Source organism: Schistocerca gregaria, chromosome 11 (genome assembly GCF_023897955.1).
Source record: "Schistocerca gregaria isolate iqSchGreg1 chromosome 11, iqSchGreg1.2, whole genome shotgun sequence".
In the NCBI taxonomy this organism is placed as follows: domain Eukaryota; kingdom Metazoa; phylum Arthropoda; class Insecta; order Orthoptera; family Acrididae; genus Schistocerca; species Schistocerca gregaria.
The window spans coordinates 101,719,373-101,739,600 of NC_064930.1; the positions used below are offsets into that span (position 1 = coordinate 101,719,373).

Sequence of the window (20,228 nt, forward strand, 5' to 3'; positions counted from 1 at the left end):
AGATGCGGGCTGCTGAACGCCTTACACACACTGTCCAGCGAGTGCAGCAAGGTGGAGGTTCCCTGCTGTTTTGGGGTAGCATTATGTGGGGCTGAGGTAGCCGCTGGTGGTCATGGAAGGCGCCGTAACGGCTGTATGATACGTGAGTGCCATTCTCCGACCGATACTGCAGCCATATCGGCAGCATGTTGGCGAGGCATTCGTCTTCGTGGACGACAACACGCGCCCCCATCGTGCACCTATTGTGAATGACTTCCTTCAGGATAATAACATCACTCAACTAGTGTGGCCAGCAAGTTCTCCAGACATGAGCCCTATCGAGCATGCCTGGAACAGATTAAAAAGTCCTGTTTATGGATGATGTGACCCACCAACCACTCTGAGGGATATACGCCTAATCGCCATTGAGGAGTGGGACAATCTGGACCATCAGTGCCTTGATGAACTTGTGGATAGTGTGCCACGAAGAATACAGGCATGCATCAATGCAAGAGGACGTGCTGCTGGATATTAGAGGTACCGGTGTGTAGAGCAGACTGGACCACCACGTCTGAAGGTCTCGCTGTATGGTGGTACAACATGCAATGTGTGGTTTTCATGGGCAATAAAAGGGTGGAAATAATGTTTATATTGATCTCTATTATAATTTTCTGTACAGGTTCCGAATTTCTCGAAACTGAGGTGATGCAAAACTTTTTTTGATGTCTGTATTTCTTACTAGTGGTGACGAAATTTTTTGGACATTGTTATCAGTCGATGCTCGTGGAGCTTCTCCCAAATCAAATTTGTTCAACACTACTAGTACTTTACTTTTCATTTGTAAATTTGCTCGGACGAACAATTTTAAGAAAAGTTTTGAATCACAGAAAGTTAACCAACCGACTCTCTTTCCACCTGCCTCTATTTCCTGAGACGCTGAGTTCTGTCTCTGAAGTAACATGGAATCGATTCTGAGCATCAACAGATGGTTGCTTCTCGACTTTTCGCCTTTTCTCAATAGTTCAAAAAGGTTCAAATAGCTCTGAGCACTATGGGACCGGCCGTACGTTTCTAGGCGCTTCAGTCTGGAATAGCGCGACCGCTACAGTCGCAGGTTCGAATCCTGCCTCGGGCATGGATGTCTGTGATGTCCTTAGGTTAGTTAGGTTTAACTAGTTCTAAGTTCTAGGGGACTGATGACCACAGATGTTAAGTCCCATAGTGCTCAGAGCCATTTGAACCACTATGACACCTAACTCCTGAGTTCATCAGTTCCCTAGAACTTATAACTACTTAAACCTAACTAACCTAAGGACATCACACACATCCATGCCCGAGGCAGGATTCGAACCTGGGACCGTAGCGGTCGCGCGGTTCGAGACTGTAGCGCCTAGAACCGCTCGGTCACTCCGGCCGGCTTCTCAATAGTAATGATATGTGAAGCATTAGCATATGCTGTGTAAAACGTTTCCTTAATTTGTGAACAAAATTTGTATTATTTTTGCTTGTGAAAGTTCGACAACTTTTTGTGCATTTGCCTCAGTTATTGATACAACTCTTGTCATCTTTGCTGTTCAATCTCTCAGCTCGTATGTAAGAACCCGTACTCTTTCTCAATGTATCACCATCACTTCCCATGCAGTTGGTCTGGCACTTTGCTGGAATGTTTATATACACGCCTGCAAATTGTCAAAGAAGAATGTTTAACAATTGTTGGAGATGTGGCAGTGTGCTTCCAATTATTTCATGAAAGTAATACCTGACTAAATAATTTTTTTTCTCTAAACGAATAGAACTGGAAGACGAGGTCGTTGTTGAGACTGTTGCCTTCCCACGAAACTGAGGGACTGCTGAAGTGGTCTGAATTTGGGGGTACAAACGAACAGCAGGGTTCGGTTCGCTCAGCTCTCTCTACGCACCTGTCGTGTCACTTCAGCCAGCGCAGCCCGTGACATGAGAACGCATTCAGTCAAACATGATATAGCAAACATATCTGCTTACAGTGGATAATTAATGAATTTGCTACGAAGAACATTTTGTGAAATCGATGGTTTTATTTTTATGGATTTTCCCATTTGGAACCTGTTCTGTTTATTCTACAAAGCCGAAATTTCATAAACGTCATTTCTACACCGAAAGGATCCTGATTGGGAAATAACCAATGAAGAAATTTTGGATCTTCAAAAGGACGTGAAACAGGAGCCACCGTAATGTGTAAATACACAATAGAAATCGTACTCTAGGAAGGAATGCAAGAGGTAGTGGCCGACACAAACTGTTGTGTACATAGTTCCGCATAGTCAGCGTGTACACAACTTTCCCACTAGAGCACGCCCCGATAAGCACAACAGCACAGGCTCAGCTCTCGTCCATCTCCGCACTACGAGATGGCGCTGCCTTAGAGACGGACCAAATTCTGCTTCTGCCGATCCGCGTATTAATATGTAACGCAGCCAATGAGATTGCTGTTAATGTAGAACCTTTTCTCCTCACGGATCACACACGCGCAGTGATACCTGAATGCTCGAGGTATTATAACGAGTGTACAGACCTCCGATTGGTCAGTCCACATTAGTCTGCATTTGTCTATAGTCAAGTTTCAGTCTGCGCCTAATAACGTTACCATATTCCTGTACATAGCCATGAAGATAAATGAATAGGCACTTTATCAAGTATCAGAGATGTGTGAGAATAAGATTAACGTACCAAGACCAAAGGAACTTCAGATTGTCAATTGTAAACAGCATCCAGAATCTAGTTACGTAATATCTATACTTTTTATTATTTTAATAAATGTGTGTGAAAATTAATCAAGTTCTGTTTAAAGTTGGTCACCGTCAATCTGCTACTCTAAGCGTGCAAGTGGCATTTCTATCATCTGACACAACGTCAGAAGATAAACACGCGACGATAAGACCACGAGACATATTGCTGACACTCGCCTACTTCGTTACAGCGACAAGTCAAATAATCTGATGGTGTGTGTACCAAAGGTCTTACAGTACGCACACCACACAAACGCAAGTAATTCTTTACAGTGTTTTCACAGGTGTAGCAAAGTGAATTTGTCGGTGGACTTACAGTCGGCATCCAGACCCCAGCCGCTGACCAGAGCTCGTTGTCCCTCGAAGGTGTTGTGTAGGTCAGAAAAAGAAGGTAACTCCACCAGACTGATGTAACCTTGAGAACAAAATGTTACAAATCACACTAGTGATTCTCTAAATGATGAAAGTGGTATCTAACTAATGATACAGAAGGAATAATACTTACTACGCCTTTATAATTTGCATTTCGTCTTGACAAGATGTCCTAACCAGTAATACAATGAGGTAGTAATGCGAGGTTGATTATATAAATCTGGTAAAAAAGCAAGAAAAAATGTTTCCTAAACAACTCACCTTAATTGAAACTTCCTGCCAGATTGAAACTATGTGCCTGACAGAGACTCGAACTCGGGACCTTTGCCTTTCGCGGGCAAGTGCTCTACCATCTGAGCTACCGAAGCACGACTCACGGCCAGTACTCACAGCTTTACTTCTGCCAGTATCCTGTCTCCTACCTTCCAAACTTTACAGAAGCTCTCCTGCGAACCATGCGCAGTTTTAATCTGCCAGGAAGTTTCATATCAGCGCACACTCCGCTGCAGGGTGAAAATCTCATTCTGGAAACATCCCCCGGGCTGTGGCTAAGCCATGTCTCCGCAATATCCTTTCTTTCAGGAGTGCTAGTTCTGCATGGTTCGCAGGAGAGCTTCTGTCAAGTTTGGTAGGTAGGATACAAGATACTGGCAGAAGTAAAGCTGTGAGTACCGAGCGTGGATGATGCTTCGGTAGCTCAGATGGTAGAGCACTTGCCCGCGAAAGGCAAAGGTCCCAGTTCGAGTCTCGGTCCGGCACACAGTTTTAATCTGCCAGGAAGTTTCATATCAGCGCACACTCCGCTGCAGAGTGACAATCTCATTCTGGAACTAACCTTAATTCTAGATGTGGTCTCCTTTGAGGGATATACGCTTGATCTAGGGATGCTTCAGCTTATTCATCCCAGCGGAAAAATAGGTTCTGTTAAACGCCGTAAAATACTCGTTGCCTTTCTCATTTGTTGAAAATTTCTTCCCACCAAGCCAGCGTTTCAAGTTACGGACCAGGAAGAAGTCACTTGGAGCTGGTGGATAGTGTGGATGATGAACCATTTCAAAGGTCAATTCATGCACTTTCGCCATAGTTATAGCTTATGTGTGGGATGGTGCATTATCCTGCTGGAAGATGGCTTTTTTGTGTGCAAACCTTGGGCTGTTTTCGCCGGCCGGTGTGGCCGAGCGGTTCTAGGCGCTTCAGTCTGGAACCACGTGATCGCTACGGTCGCAGGTTCGAATCCTGCCTCGGGCATGGATGTGTGTGATGTCCTTAGGTTATTTAGGTGTAAGTAGTTCTAAGTTCTAGTGGACTGATGACCTCAGATGTTAAGTCCCATAGTGCTCAGAGCCATTTGAACCATTTTTGGTCCGTTTTAGGCAGCTCAAGATTCAAACGATCCAACAATGAAGCACAACAGGGCCCAGTTATGGTTCTGCCTTTTTTCAATTAAACATTATTCCTCAAGAATCCCAAAAATCAGTGGACATCATCTTACCAGCTGACAAAATGGTCTTTGCCTTATTCGGTGCTCTATCACCAGCCCTCTTACATTGTTTTAGCTACCATTTTGAGTCTGGTGTGTAACAAGGATCCAGTTTTCATCAACAGTCACAAATCGGCACTAAACATCTTGTGCATTGCGATATCACCTGACATTGTGTTGAAATGATGTGCCTTTGGTCGACTGTAAGGAAACGTGGCACCCATCTCGCACAAACCTTCGTAGCAGGATGTTATGCACTTGCTCACTTGACATGCCTTCAGTCTCAGTAATCTCATGAATTTCTATTGGGCGCTCCTGCATTACCATACAATGGATTTTGTCAGTGGTTTCCCTTGTGGTGACCCTAAATGGGCAGCCAGAGCTTGTTTCGTTTTCGCTGTTTGACCGACTGCATTTAAATTCATTAGTCCAAAACTAATGGTTTACTTTGTCCCGAAACCTGGCATAAAATCCAAAGAGATTCTGGTCGTATGTGAGGCATATTAGCGGCAAGAAACCATCAATGCCTTCTCTGTGCGCTAGCAGTGGAGATACTATCGAAGACAGTGCTGGCAAATCAGAGTTACTAAACACAGTCTTCCGAAATGCCTTCACAAAAGAAGACGAAGTAAATACTCCAGAATTCGGATGAAGAACAGCTGCCAAGATGAGTAAGGTAGAGCTAAATATCCTCGGAGAGGTGAAGAACTCAAATCACTTAATAAAAGCAAATCTTCTGGTCCAGACTGCATACCAATTAGGTTCCTTTCGGAGTATGCTGATGTATTAGCTCCATACTTAACATTCATATATAACCGTTCGGTCGACGAGAGATCCGTACGCAAAGACTGGAAAGTTGCACAGTTCACACCAATATTCAAGAAAGGTAATAGGAGTAATACACTAAATAACAGGCGCTTATCGTTAACGTCGATGTGCAGCAGGATTTTAGAACATATATTGTGTTCGAACATTATGAATTACGTCGAAGAAAACGGTCTATTGACACGCAGTCAACATGGATTTAGAAAACATCGTGCCTGTGAAATACAACTAGCTCTTTATTCACAGGAAGTGTTGAGCGCTACTGACAAGGGATTTCAGATCGATTCCGTATTTCTGGATTTCCGGAAGACTTTTGACACTATACCACACAAGCGCCTCGTAGTGAAATTCCATGATTATGGAATATCGACTCAGTATGTGACTGGATTTGTGATTTCCTGTCAGAGAGGTCAAAGTTGGTAGTAATTAACTGAATGTCATCAAGTAAAACAGAAGTGATTTCTGGCGTTCCCCAAGGTAGTGTAATAGGCTCTTTGCTGTTCCTTATCAATATACAGGGTGTCACAAAAAGGTACGGCTAAACTTTCAGGAAACATTCCTCACACACAAAGAAAGAAAAGATGTTATGTAGATATGTGTCCGGAAACGCTTAATTTCCATGTTAGAGCTCATTTTAGTTTCGTCAGTATGTACTGTACTTCCTCGATTCACCGCCAGTTGGCCCAATTGAAGGAAGGTAATGTTGACTTCGGTGCTTGTGTTGACATGCGACTCATTGCTCTACAGTATTAGCATCAAGCACATGAGTACGTAGCATCAACAGGTTAGTGTTCATCACGAACGTGGTTTTGCAGTCAGTGCAATGTTTACAAATGCAGAGTTGGCAGATGCCCATTTGATGTACGGATTAGCACGGGGCAATAGCCGTGGCGCGGTACGTTTGTATCGAGACAGATTTCCAGAACGGAAGTGTCCCGACAGGAAGACGTTCGAAACAATTCATCGACGTCCTAGGGAGCACGGAACATACCAGCCTATGACTCTCGACTGGGGAAGACCTAGAACGACGAGGACACCTGCAATGGACGAGGCAATTCTTCGTGTAGTTGACGATAGCCCTAATGTCAGCGTAAGAGAAGTTGCTGCTGTACGAGGTAACGTTGACCACGTCACTGTATGGAGAGTGCTACGGGAGAACCAGTTGTTTCCGTACCGTGTACAGCGTGTGCAGGCACTATCAGCAGCTGATTGGCCTCCACGGGTACACTTCTGCGAATGGTTCATCCGACAATGTGTCAATCCTCATTTCAGTGCAAATGTACTCTTTACAGATGAGGCTTCATTCGGACGTGATCAGATTGTAAATTTTCACAATCAACATGTGTGGGCTGACGAGAATCCGCACGCAATTGTGCAATCACGTCATCGACACAGATTTTCTGTGAACGTTTGGGCAGGCATTGTTCGTGATATCTCGATTGGGCCCCATGTTCTTCCACCTACGCTCAATGGAGCACGTTATCATGATTTCATACGGGATACTCTACGTGTGCTGCTAGAACATGTGCCTTTACTAGTACGACACAACATGTCGTTCATGCACGATGGAGCTCCTGCACATTTCAGTCGAAGTGTTCGTACGCTTCTCAGCAACAGATTCGGTGACCGATGGATTGGCAGAGGCGAACCAATTCCGTGGCCTCCACGCTCGCCTGACCTCAACCCTCTTGACTTTCATTTATGGGGGCATTTGAAAGCTCTTGGCTACGCAACCCCGGTACCAAATGCAGAGACTCTTAATGCTCGTATTGTGGACGACTGTGATACAATACGGCATTCTCCAGGGCTGCATCAGCGCATCAGGGATTCCATGCGACGGAGGGTGGATGCGTCTATCCTCGCTAACGGAGGACATTTTGAACATTTCCTGTAACAAAGTGTTTGAAGTCACGCTGGTACGTTCTGTTGCTGTGTGTTTACATTCCATGATTAATGTGATTTGAACAGAAGTGATCAAAGGAGCTCTAACATGGAAAGTAAGCGTTTCCGGACACATGTCCACATAACATATTTTCTTTCTTTGTGTGTGAGAAATGATTCCTGAAAGTTTGGCCGTATGTTTTTGTAACACCCTGTAAACGATTTGGGAGACAATCTGAGCAGCCGTCTTAGGTTGTTTGCAGATAACGCTGTCGTTTATCAACTAACAAAGGCATCAGAAGATCAAAATAATCTGCAAAACGATCTAGAAGAGATATCTTAATGATGCGAAAATTGGGAGTTGACCCTAAATAAAGAAAAGTGTGAGGTCACTCACATGAGTGCTATAAGGAATTCATTTAACTTCTGTTACACGATAAATGAATCTAATCTAAAAGGCAAAAATTCAACTAAATACCTAGGTATTACAGTTAAGAACAACTTAAATTGGAAGGAGCACATAGAAAATGTTGTGGGGAAGGCTAACCAAAGACTTCGTTTTATTGGCAGGAAAATGTAACAGACATTAGAAAATGTAACAGACCTACTAAGGAGACTGCCTACACTACGCTTGTCCGTCCTCTTTTAGAATACTGGTGCGCGGTGTGGGATCATTACCAGATAGGGCTGACGGAGTAAATCGAAAAAGTTCAAAGAAAGAGGAGCACTTTTCGTATTATCGCGAAATATGGGCGAGAGTGTCACAGAAATGATACAGGATGTAGGATGGACATCATTAAAAGAAAGGCGTTTCTCGTTGCGACGGAATTTTCTCACAAAGTTCCATCATCAACTTTCTGCTCCGAATGCGAAAATATTTTGTTGACATCGACCTACATAGGGTGAAACGATCACCTCGATAAAATAAGGGAAATCAGAGCTCGTACAGAAACATATAGGTGTTTATTTTTTCCGTTCGCTATACGAGATTGTAATAATAGAGAATTGTGAAGGTGGTTCGATGAACCCTCTGCCACGCAATTAAATGTGATTTGCAGAGTATCCGTGTCGATGTAGATGTAGATGAATAGCTATCAGTGATGTTGCGGAATCAGTGTGAACTTTATCAACTTCTATTATAACTGGAGTGGCAGTCCAATCCATCAAATGCAAATGTTTAATACCAGCACAAAACTCAGTGTTCTCCATCAATCGAAGTCGTGTCACTAATTCAGATGGCTGTTAACAATGAACTGTAAGCTGTCCATTGTTGAAATTCTTTATACGATCCTTGGAATAACCTAGCTCATCAACCACGAATGTGAAACAAAACGTTTCATTCATTCATGGAAACTTACCAGGCTTATCGAACCACCATTGTACAGATGATTATGACACTCACCCTTGTACAGATGGTTGCGACATTAACAGTAAAACTTGACCTTACATGACTTATGTTGCAGGTGACTTGGTGAGGGCTTCGTATCAACGTGCCATCACCTTTGATACACGAGACGAGAATTGCTGAAAAGCAAGAAATGGCAGACGCTTACAGGTAGGCGCCGACTATTCTGCAAAAGAAAACTCACGAAGTTTCACGGTGTGTTATTATTGAATGAGGAAGCTAGGCACGTGCTCCTACTCCGTATGTATCACTGTCGTAGGGCCGAGAGCATCAAGTTAGACAAAGTATCGACTGAGGAGCTGTTCAACCAGTCATTCATCCCGCACACTCCATGAGAGAATGGAACGGGGAGAAACCAGTATACATGACTCTAGGGGAACTGACCAGCCCTGGATGTACGATATTTCCGAACCGGGCCAAAAACCTTGGCAGTGATTTCTCGCTCTCCCCCCCCCCCCCTTTCCCCTCAAGCATTTGAGATACGATATCAAAAATTTAAAAAAAAAATGTCAATTTTCCAAAAATATGTTCATTTTGTAGCGCACACCTTCCTGAAGAGTTTGATACATAAAACGAATACGTTCGAGGAAATGTAAGCCATGTTATTTGGTCACAAGTGTGTCGAAGTACCGAACCACGCCTCTTCACACAGTATTCTTCTATCGCACATCACTGTATTTCGCTCTCTGGAATTCAAACGTGTGTATTTTGTAATGTAAGCCACCAAACCTATTTTCAGGTCAGTGGAAATGGAAATTAAAATGTCCCGTGATGCCTCTACTGCTCCCAGTCGGCCAGTGTGCCATCCTACCCCTTTCTCTTGAAAAAAAAAAAAAAAAAAAGAAACTATTAGCTTATAACTTCCCCTTTTGCGTGGAATACAATTAAGCATAGGAGACATAAGAGCAGTAAAGACAAGAGACAAGCAAGGTAATACACAATGCTTGAAACCTTAGCTCCCAGAATTCTTTGTTTCTCTCTGAACTTGCTACAGCTTTACACAGCGTGCTTTCATTTCTGTTGCCTCATGAAAGTTCGTCAAACGTTTTGCCACATGAAAAATCAAAATATCGTTGTCTGATACTGAAGAATCAGGTGTGGTTACGTCTATTTTTCACCGTCTGGTAGACGAAACGTAGTAGGCCTTTCTAAATTGGCAGCATTTGTAACATGCGCAAAATATGCGAGACTGAAACTTCCTGGCAGATTAAAACTGTGTGCCCGACCGAGACTCGAACTCGGGGCCTTTGCCTTTCGCTGGCAAGTGCCCTACCATCTGAGCTACCGAAGCACGACTCACGCCCGGTACTCACAGCTTTACTTCTGCCAGTATCCGTCTCCTACCTTCCAAACTTTACAGAAGCTCTTCTGCGAACCTTGCAGAACTAGCACTCCTGAAAGAAAGGATACTGCAGAGTGAAAATCTCATTCTGGAAACATCCCCCAGGCTGTGGCTAAGCCATGTCTCCGCAGTATCCTTTCTTTCAGGAGTGCTAGTTCTGCAAGGTTCGCAGAAGAGCTTCTGTAAAGTTTGGAAGGTAGGAGACGGATACTGGCAGAAGTAAAGCTGTGAGTACCGGGCCAGAGTCGTGCTTCGGTAGCTCAGATGGTAGAGCACTTGCCCGCGAAAGGCAAAGGCCCCGAGTTCGAGTCTCGGTCCGGCACACAGTTTTAATCTGCCAGGAAGTTTCATATCAGCGCACACTCCGCTGCAGAGTGAAAATCTCATTCTATGCGAGACTGTTTTGGCACAAATTGTCATTTTTATGTACCTCATTTATACAAATGACACGACAGAATGTAATCCACAAAGCACCTAAGTTTCACATTTCATTCATTTGCTCCAATTTCTCAATCACGAGATAGAAAAATAGTAGTAGTACGAATTTTTTAAGCAAATTTGGAATTTTCATTTTCTTCCATATAATGTACGTGATGTCGCCGTTCCTTGTGCTTCTTCGTTCTAACAAACATCCTTGTCATCACTAATTCTATAACTATTCCAGATATTGTAAAAACTTATTCTCTGATTAACTTCATTAACTCTGCCGGAATGACCAGTTTAGTTATGCCCCGTTTACTCTCCGGTCAGGAGTTATTACGTGTTCGTACAACGCGTTTTCCGCGCAGTTCCGAGATTAGAACTTAAGTGGCTGTTACCCGAGAACTGACCCTTAGTAGTCTAGCGATGTGGCAAACATTTTCTGTCAAAATTTCATTTTCTTAGACGCGGCGGTTACAACTATAAAGCCGGCCGGTGTGACCGTGCGGTTCTAGACGCTTCAGTCTGGAACCGCGCGACTGCTACGGTCGCAGGTTCGAATCCTGCCTCGGGCATGGATGTGTGTGATGTCCTTAGGTTAGTTAGGTTTAAGTAGTTCTAAGTTCTAGGGGACTGATGGCCACATATATTAATTCCCGTAGTGCTCAGAGACATTTGATCCATTGTTTTTGGAACTTTAATAGTGGTAATATTTATGTACAGCTCTTACAAAATACATACGTATTTCAAAGTTTTGCTGACCTTCAGAGCGGTCACCAGCACTGTGTATAACCCGTTTCCAGCGATGTGGAAGTAGTGGGATACTCTTAGCAGTGGCAGTTGTGTTGACAGTTCGAGCGGCAGGATCTATTGCCCGACGAATTTGTAGTAGTTCTGAAGCGAACGCCGTGAAGTGTTTCCTTGAGATGAACTCACAAGGGCTTAAGTCAGGGGAGTGCAGTAGGTGGTATAGCACTTGGCTGCCCCATCAGTAAAACAAACCAGTAACAGCCTGCACTGTACGTGCTTGAGCATTGTCGTACAAAATGATGGTCAGGTCCGTCAGAAAGTGTCACCACTTCTGTCTCTACGCTGTTAATTTTTGGAACACAACCTACGACCAGCTTAGAGACAGGTGTGATGACACTTTCTGCAGGACCTGACCATCATTCTGCAGGACAATGCTCAAGCACGTACAGTGCAAGCTGTTAAAAAAAAATGGATCAAAAGGCTCTGAGCGCTATGGGACTTAACATCTGAGGTCATCAGTCCCCTAGAACTTATTAAACCGAACTAACCTAATGACATCACACACATCCAAGCCCGAGGCAGGATTCGAAGCTGCGACCGTAGCGGTCGGGCGGTTCGAGACTGTAGCGCCTAGAACCACTCGGTCACTCTGGCCGGCGCGAGCTGTTACTGATTTGCTTGACTGATGGGGCTGCTAAGTGCTGTACCACTTACTGCACTCCCCTGACGTAAGCCTGCGTGAGTTCAACTCAAGGAAACACTTCACGGCATTCGCTTCAGAACTACTACAAAATTCCTCGGGCAATAGACCGCGCCAGTCGAACTGTCAACACAACTGGCCCTGCTAAGAGTATCCTACGACTTCCACATCGCTGGCAACGGGCTATACACAATGCTGGTGACCACTTTGAAAGTCAGTAAGACTTTGAAACACGTATCTATTTTGTACGAGCTGTAAATAAACAGTTGCCACCATTGAAGTTCCAAACCTCGTACATCGAGAAGATAATACGTAATCTTCCTTCCCTGTTATTCCTGTTAGTTGTTTATTTTCAGACTGGTAGTCTGAAATTATAGATTTTGCCAATAATTGTAACAAAGCTTATCATTCACACTCCCAATCGACCACATAAGCAAACAGCGATTGGCATTGGCCGGGTTTACTCGGCTCAGCTCGTATAGCCTCGTTGCCTTTTTTCTGCGGGAGAGTTCCTTATTTCTAGATGCGACGGGGATTCCTCTGTCAGAGACATCACGTACACTGTGCAAGCATTCAAAAATCAACTTTGGATTCGTTCAGGAATCAGCTTAGAATGTGTTCAAATACCAACAGGGGGAGCAGTTCAGATCATATGAGAAATCGACAGACCAACGTGCGCTGGATGCTAGACGCTTTGTGAAACAAAGTTCTTTCTTTAAGAATATGAATTTTTCGCCCCCTGAAATTGCCGCCCGGGACAGATACAACAGTTTGGCTTCCCCCCCTCCTCCCCCCTCCCCTCTCCCCCCCCTTCCCCCTCCCCCCCCCAAATCCAGACCTCTGACCAGCACGTCACGTGGTTTCTGGAGGACAGATGCTGATACCTCTGCTGTCTACCTTCGACTTCGTTATCATCTTCATTGGCATCAACATGTTCATCTCCAACATTTCCATTGTCGTATTCATGGTACCGTTTGTGGCATCATCTTTGTCACTGTCATCATTGCGGATATCGTCATTGTCATTGACATCATCATTTAAGAAGTAGGCTAAATATCCATTTTGTGTAATTTGCTTGGGTTTCATGGCTCTATACTACTGGCATTTTGCTACTTCAAGCAAGTTAAGCATTGTCAGTCGGTTCGATAGTCACTCCGGCAATGCTGTGTCATATGCTACACTGCATGTACCTCTTTTGTTTTTTTGCCTGTTATCGTTCCTTACCCTCCCTGAAACGTCCCAAAACATGAACGATTCTCATTTCAGAGGTAAAATGACCGTGAATAAAACCTCAAACAGCTGTTAATTTATGATTTACTCCCACGTCCTGTTTCAGTGTGTTAACGCAGCATAGCCCGGCGGTTCTACACAGATAGGAAAACATCCTTGTGGTCCACATATTCAAGACAGCTAATGAAAGTGACACTAAATGAAAGTACTTGCAGTAGCGTCACACAGATTAGCACACGGAGACGCCCCTAGCGTTCTTAGTTGGAAGTGCTTTCATCACTTTTTACTCTTATTGGCTGCCCTTAATTAATTTCTTAATACATAAATTACAAGGATGCTTTCCTTTCTATGTTGCACCACATGAAGATGCTGCTTTCATGTAGTGAAACCGCTCGGGAATAAATCATCAATTCAGAGCTGTTTACGGTTGTATTCAAGTTCAATTTGCCATGGATTTCAGAGGCTGTGGATGCCGATATTATAGAGTTGCATCGTTTCAGTAGACTACAATCATAAAACTTCTGTACGTCCATAGTTGTGCGGAACAGTTTACTTGTTTCCGCACTTTTTTAGTTATCAAGGAGTTTCGGTATTTTTCTACACCTCTGACAGAAGGCAGAAGGAAGACTACGGTTTTACACATTAATTTCCTGTGGAGTCGAACACACACAATAAGCAATGAGTGGAGTACGCATTCCTGTAGATGAAAAATGGAACAGAAAGAGTTTTGTGACTACATAAATGAAAGAATAGTAATTGCTAGGTTTAGAATTGATAGAGGATATTTATACGTCATTAGAGTATATGCGCCTGAAGAAAGAAAACGAGAAGATTCTGAAATATTTTATGACGAGCTGCAAAAACAAGTAAATAAACATAATGAACCGTTCATTTAGGTGACATAAATGCAATAATTGGAATAGCACCAGTAGCAGATGACGTAGGCACATTTGGTAAGATAATTTTAAATGAAAATGGGAACAGATTTTGCTACATTTAATGAGCTAATAATTACAAATGCCTTCTTTACAAATAAACACACAAATAAACACGCCTGAAACGCAAGAGGTTCAATGATTAGCTATGTAATAGCTAATAAAAAAATCTCTCAAATAGGAGATATTGATGTGTTTAGAGGTAATGACATCGGCTCTTATTACTTGCTAGTCACTTCAAATATTGGAATATGGGCAAGCTGAGGAAACAAAGAAATTTTAAGAAAATATAGCTATATAGTTCATCTTCTGCAGAAAGAAAGCGTAAGCATTTTTTTATTAAGAAAGACACATACGAATCGCAAATGGTTGAAACAGCAAGATATTATTTCACACACAGAGAGTGACACACAGGTATCTAATGAGAGAAAAATTGGTAATAGTTTAAGCATTTCATGTAGATGAAATAGGTGAAAGACTTTCTATTCGTGTTGAAGAGCAAGTGGCCTTTGATGATATCTGTCCTGAATGAAATTTTCACTCTGCAGCGGAGTGTGCGCTGATATGAAACTTCCTGGCAGATTAAAACTGTGTGCCGGACCGAGACTCAAACTCGGGACCTTTGCCTTTCGCCTGCAAGTGCTCTACCAACTGAGCTACCGAAGCACGACACACCGCCCCGTCCTCAAAGCTTTACTTCTGCCAGTACCTCGTCTGCTACCTTCCAAACTTTACAGAAGCTCTCCTGCGAATCTTTGATATCTGTCCTGATTGGCTCAGTAAAGAGGAGGATGAGTTCTAGCGGAAAAATCATGTTGCACAGTGCAGATTTGTATCAGTTGTTACCACAGAGGAAGGTTATCTGAGAAGATTAAAATGGCAAGGAAATTATACGCACTAAAAGAATTTCAGCCGGAATTTCTAACATATTTTACGGTGATAGTGGTGCTGAATCTCCGAACGACATTATAATTAACAGTATATGGATTGATAACTTTAAGGATATTGAGCGCGACTTACTGGCAGAGATGGAGCTGAAGAAAGAATAAGTAAAAGAGTTTCTATCATTAACGATGCGGCTGCGAGCTTTTTGGTGGACACCGGAAGCGACGTGAGTTGTGTTTCGCAATCATTTTTTAATCATTTAAATAGTGTAGATGTTGTTTATCCTAGCAGCAGTGTTGAAAATCAAGACAGCTACTTGCAGTCACAGGAGGCCGATTAAAAATGAAGCCACGTTTAAGGTAAATGTGAATGGAGTCACTTACACTGTGTGATCAAAAGTATCCGGACACCCCCGTAAAACATACGTTTTTCGTATTAGGTGCATTGTGCTGCCACCTACTGCCAGGTACTCCATATCAGCGACCTCAGTAGTCATTAGACATCGTCAGAGAGCAGAATGGGGCGCTCCTTCGAACTCACGGACTTCGAACGTGGTCAAGTGATTGTGTGTCACTTGTGTCATACGTCTGCGCGCGAGATTTCCACACTCTTAAACATCCCTACGTCCATTGTCTCCGGTTTGATAGTGAAGTGGAGCGCTGACGGGACATGTACAGCACAAAAGCGTACAGGCCGACCTCGTCTGTTGACTGACAGAGACCGCCGACAGTTAAAAGAGGTTCGTAATGTGTAATAGGCATACATCTATCCAGACCATCACACAGGAATTCCAAACTGCATCAGGATCCACTGCAATTACTATGGCAGTTAGGCGGGAGGTGAGAAAACTCGGATGCCAAATGACGCCTCGTTTGGTGTAAGGAGCGTAAACATTGGACGACTGAACAGTGGAAGAACGTTGTGTGGAGTGACAAATCACGATACAGTATGTGGCTCTCCGATGGCAGGATGTGGGTATGGCGAATGCCCGGTGAACGTCATGTGCCAGCCTGTGTAGTGCCAGCAGTAAAATTCGGAGGCGCTGGTGTTATGGTGTGGTCGTGATTTTCACGGAGGGGGCTTGCATCCCTTGTTGTTTTGCGTGACACTATCACAGCACAGGCCTGCATTGATTTTTTTAAGCACCTTCTCGCTTCCCACTGCTGAAGAGCAATTCGGGGATGCCGAATGCATCTTTCAACACGATCGAGCACCTGTTCGTAATGCACGGCCTGTGGCGGAGTGGTTACATGACAGTAACATCCCTGTTAAGGACTGGCCTACTCAGACTCCTGACCTGAATCCTATAGAACAGCTTTCGGATGTTTTGGAACGCCGACTTCGTGCCAGGCCTCACCGACCGACATCGATACCTCTCCTCAGTGCAGCACTCCGTGAAGAATGGGCTGCCATTCTCCAAGAAACCTTAGAGCAGCTGACTGAACGTATGCCTCCTAGAGCGAGGGGGGAGGGGGGTAGGGTGTTGGTGTTTAACGTCCCGTCGACAGCGGGGTCATTAGAGACGGAGCGCAAGCTCGGGTTAGGGAAGAATAGGGAAGGAAATCGACCGTGCCCTTTCAAAGGAACCATCCCGGCATTTGCCTGAAACGATTTAGGGAAATCACGTAAACCTAAATGAGGATAGCTGGAGACGGTATTGAACCGTCATCCTCCAGAATGCGAGTCCAGTGTGCTAACCACTGCGCCACCTCGCTCGGTCCTCCGAGAGTGGAAGCTCTCATCAAGGCTAAGGGTGGGCCAACACGGTATTGAATTCCATCATTACCGATGGAGGGCGCCAACACTTTTAAGTCATTTTCAGCCAGGTGTCCGGATACTTTTGATCACGTAGTGTACGTGCATAGAATTTTTGTGGTACAAAATCTGTGTATCAATACTGTTCTAGGCACAGACTTTCTGGCCAAGTATGGTAGTAACATTAGTTACTGGGACATACATATTGTGTTGGACGCTGGCAATAATTGGAAGCCGGCCGGTGTGGCCGTGCGGTTAAAGGCGCTTCAGTCTGGAACCGCGTGACCGCTACGGTCGCAGGTTCGAATCCTGCCTCGGGCATGGATGTGTGTGATGTCCTTAGGTTAGTTAGGTTTAATTAGTTCTAAGTTCTAGGCGACTGATGACCTCAGAAGTTAAGTCGCATAGTGCTCAGAGCCATTTGAACCAATAATTGGAAGTGCATTCCTTTCAAAGGTTCACTTCCTGATGAAAAGTTGGTAGTAAGTTTGTTTAGAGATAGAGGTTAAGTTTTTGTTTTATTTTATTTTCTATGTATGTTTATTGTGGCCGTAAATTGTATTCAAATTAATCCTGTGGATCCATTTTTGAAGTGTGGAGGTGGCAATGGATTTAATGGTTTTTGGTGGATTTGACGGTGTTCGATAAAGTGCTTATCGATTGTTTTTTTTGTGTCATGTTCAAATTTGGTTTGGAGACAGCTGATGCGTAAGCTTATTTGCTTGGTTGATTTTACTTTGACTGAGGCAAAGATGTCATTCTCTGACGTGTGCAGTGCTGTGGCCGGTATTCTTTCCGTGTGACGACACTGATTGCTGCGTCAGGGGTGAAAAACTGCAACCACGTGTCTCGTTCTCGGTACCTGTTGCTGCCCTTGTGTCAGTATTTGTCCTAACGAATCTTCCGTTGTGTGTGTTCGGTCAGCCAGGGTTGGGACTTTCGTAGCCTCACCCAGAAGGCGCATTTGTATTAAAGGATCAAATAGGTAGTGGGTCGTGTTTGCTTCTTCGGTCGGATATGGGCTGACTGACAAGTTGCAAGGGGCATCAAGGAAATGCTGGCTCCACCGAGTTCCGTGTCGCCGCACAAAGTTTGTCCCTGCAAGTGCTACGCTGAGTTAGTGTGATGTGTAGCTTCAACTACGAATTCAGTTTAATCGACTAACTGAGAACAAATTGCACAATACCACAAATGACATCAGACTGAATGAAAGGCTCACGTAATGCCAGATGACTCTTTTGTAAAACTGTTATTTTTGATCAGCTCAAACAGGAGCACAAACACTTAGGTATCAAATCTGATGCAGTGACATGATATTTAAAGGATTTTGATTTGCATACAGTGACTATTATACACACAGTATATTTATTTACTATGTTCTTTTATTGTAAAATATACTGTTTCGTCTAGGTTTAAGATGTTACTTTGACAAACTGATACATTTTTTTTATAAAGATGACAAATACGCACCATCCACACTGACCTCGACAATTCTCAAATGTGTTGTTGTTGTTGTTGTCTTCAGTTCTGAGACTGGTTTGATGCAGCTCTCCATGCTAATCTATCCTGTGCAAGCCTCTTCATCTCCCAGTGACTACTGCAACCTGCATCCTTCTGAATCTGCTTAGTGTATTCATCTCTACGATTTTTACCCTCCACGCTGCCCTCCAATACTAAATTGGTGATTCCTTGATGACTCAGAACATGTCCTACCAACCGATCCCTTCTTCTAGTCAAGTTGTGCCACAAACTCCTCTTCACCCCAGTTCTATTCAATACCTCCTCATTAGTTATGTTATCTACCCATCTAATCTTCAGCATTCTTCTGTAGCACCACATTTCGAAAGCTTCTATTCTCTTCTTGCCTAAGCTATTTATCGTCAATGTTTCACTTCCATACATGGCTACACTCCATGCAAATACTTTCAGAAACGACTTCCTGACACTCAAATCTATACTCGAAGTTAAAAAATTTCTCTTCTTCAGAAACGCTTTCATTGCCATTGCCAGTCTACATTTTATATCCTCTCTACTTCGACCATCATCAGTTATTTTGCTCCCCAAATAGCAAAACTCCTTTACTACTTTAAGTGTCTCATTTCCTAATCTAATTCCCACAGAATCACCCGACTTAATTCGACTACATTCCATTAACCTTGTTTTGCTTTTGTTGATCTTCGTCTTATACCTTCCTTTCAAGATACTGTCAATTCCATTCAACTGATCTTCCAGGTCCTTTGTTGTCACTGACAGCATTACAATGTCGTCGGAAAACCTGAAAGTCTCTGTTTCTTCTGCATGCATTTTAATTCTTACTCCAAACTTTTCTGTTGTTTCCTTCACTGCTTGCTCAATATACAGATTGAATAACATCGGGGATAGGCTACAACCCTGTCTCACTCCCTTCCCAACCACTGCTTCCCTTTCATGCCCCTCGACTCTTATAACTGTCATCTGGTTTCTGTACAATTTCTAAATAGCCTTTCGTTCCCTGTATTTTACCCCTGCCACCTTCAAAACTTGAAAGAGAGTATGCTACTCAACATTGCCAAAAGATTTCTCTGAGTCTACAAACGTTAGAAACGTAGGTTTGCCTTTCCTTAATCTATCTTCTAAGATAAGTCGAAGGGTCATTATTGCCTCACCTGTTCCTATATTTCTACGGAATCCAAACTGATCTTCCCTGAGGTTAGCTTCTACCAGTTTTGCCATTCGTCTGTATAGAATTCGTGTTAGTATTTTGCAGCCGTGACTTATTAAACTGATAGTTCGGTAATTTTCACATCGTCAATACCTGCTTTCTTTGGGATTGGGATTATTATATTCCTCTTGTAGTCTGGGGGTATTTCGCCTGTGTCATATATCTTGCTCACCAGATGGTAGAGTTTTGTCAGGGCTGGCTCTCCCAAGGCCGTCAATAGTTCTAATGGAATGTTGTCTGCTCCTGGGGCCTTGTTTCGACTCACATCTTTCAGTGCTCTGTCAAACTCTTCACGCAGTATCATACCTCCCATTTCATCTTCATCTACATCCTCTCCCATTTCCATAATATTGTCATCAAGTACATCGCCCTTGTATAGACCCTCTATATACTCCTTCCACCTTTCTGCTTTCCCTTCTTTGCTTACAACTGGGTTTCCATCAGAGCTCATGATATTCATACAAGTGGTTCTCGTTTCTCCAAAGGTCTCTTTAATTTTCCTGTAGGCAGCATCTATCGTATCCCTAGTAGTAATATATGCCTCTACATCCCTAACTTTGTCCTCCAGCCATCCCTGGTTAGCCATTTTGCACTTCCTGTCGATGGTTATTCTGTAATAAATTGTTATAAGCAGGGCAAGACTTTGTGCTCACCCTGTATATCTATTAAACAGTGCTATTAGTGAGTATGTAACTCATATACAGCACAGTGTATCTTCAAGTTTTAGCGGCGCAAAGACTGCTCCATTAAGTTTCGGGAATGCAGCCGCATGAATTCTGCTTCTTCTTCTAATATTTCGGCTG

General features: G+C 43.5%; 1 protein-coding gene across 1 annotated transcript in view; it reads right to left on the reverse strand.

Moving 5' to 3' along the window:
* Window positions 1–3,022: 3,022 nt before the first annotated feature.
* The window catches only part of LOC126295048 (chymotrypsin-like), a 103,844-nt gene continuing 86,638 nt past the window's right edge, over window positions 3,023–20,228 (reverse strand). The window contains exon 4 of the mRNA XM_049987297.1: window positions 3,023–3,159. Within this exon, the coding sequence (XP_049843254.1) occupies window positions 3,023–3,159 (137 nt within the window). The remainder of the gene's footprint in view (window positions 3,160–20,228) is intronic.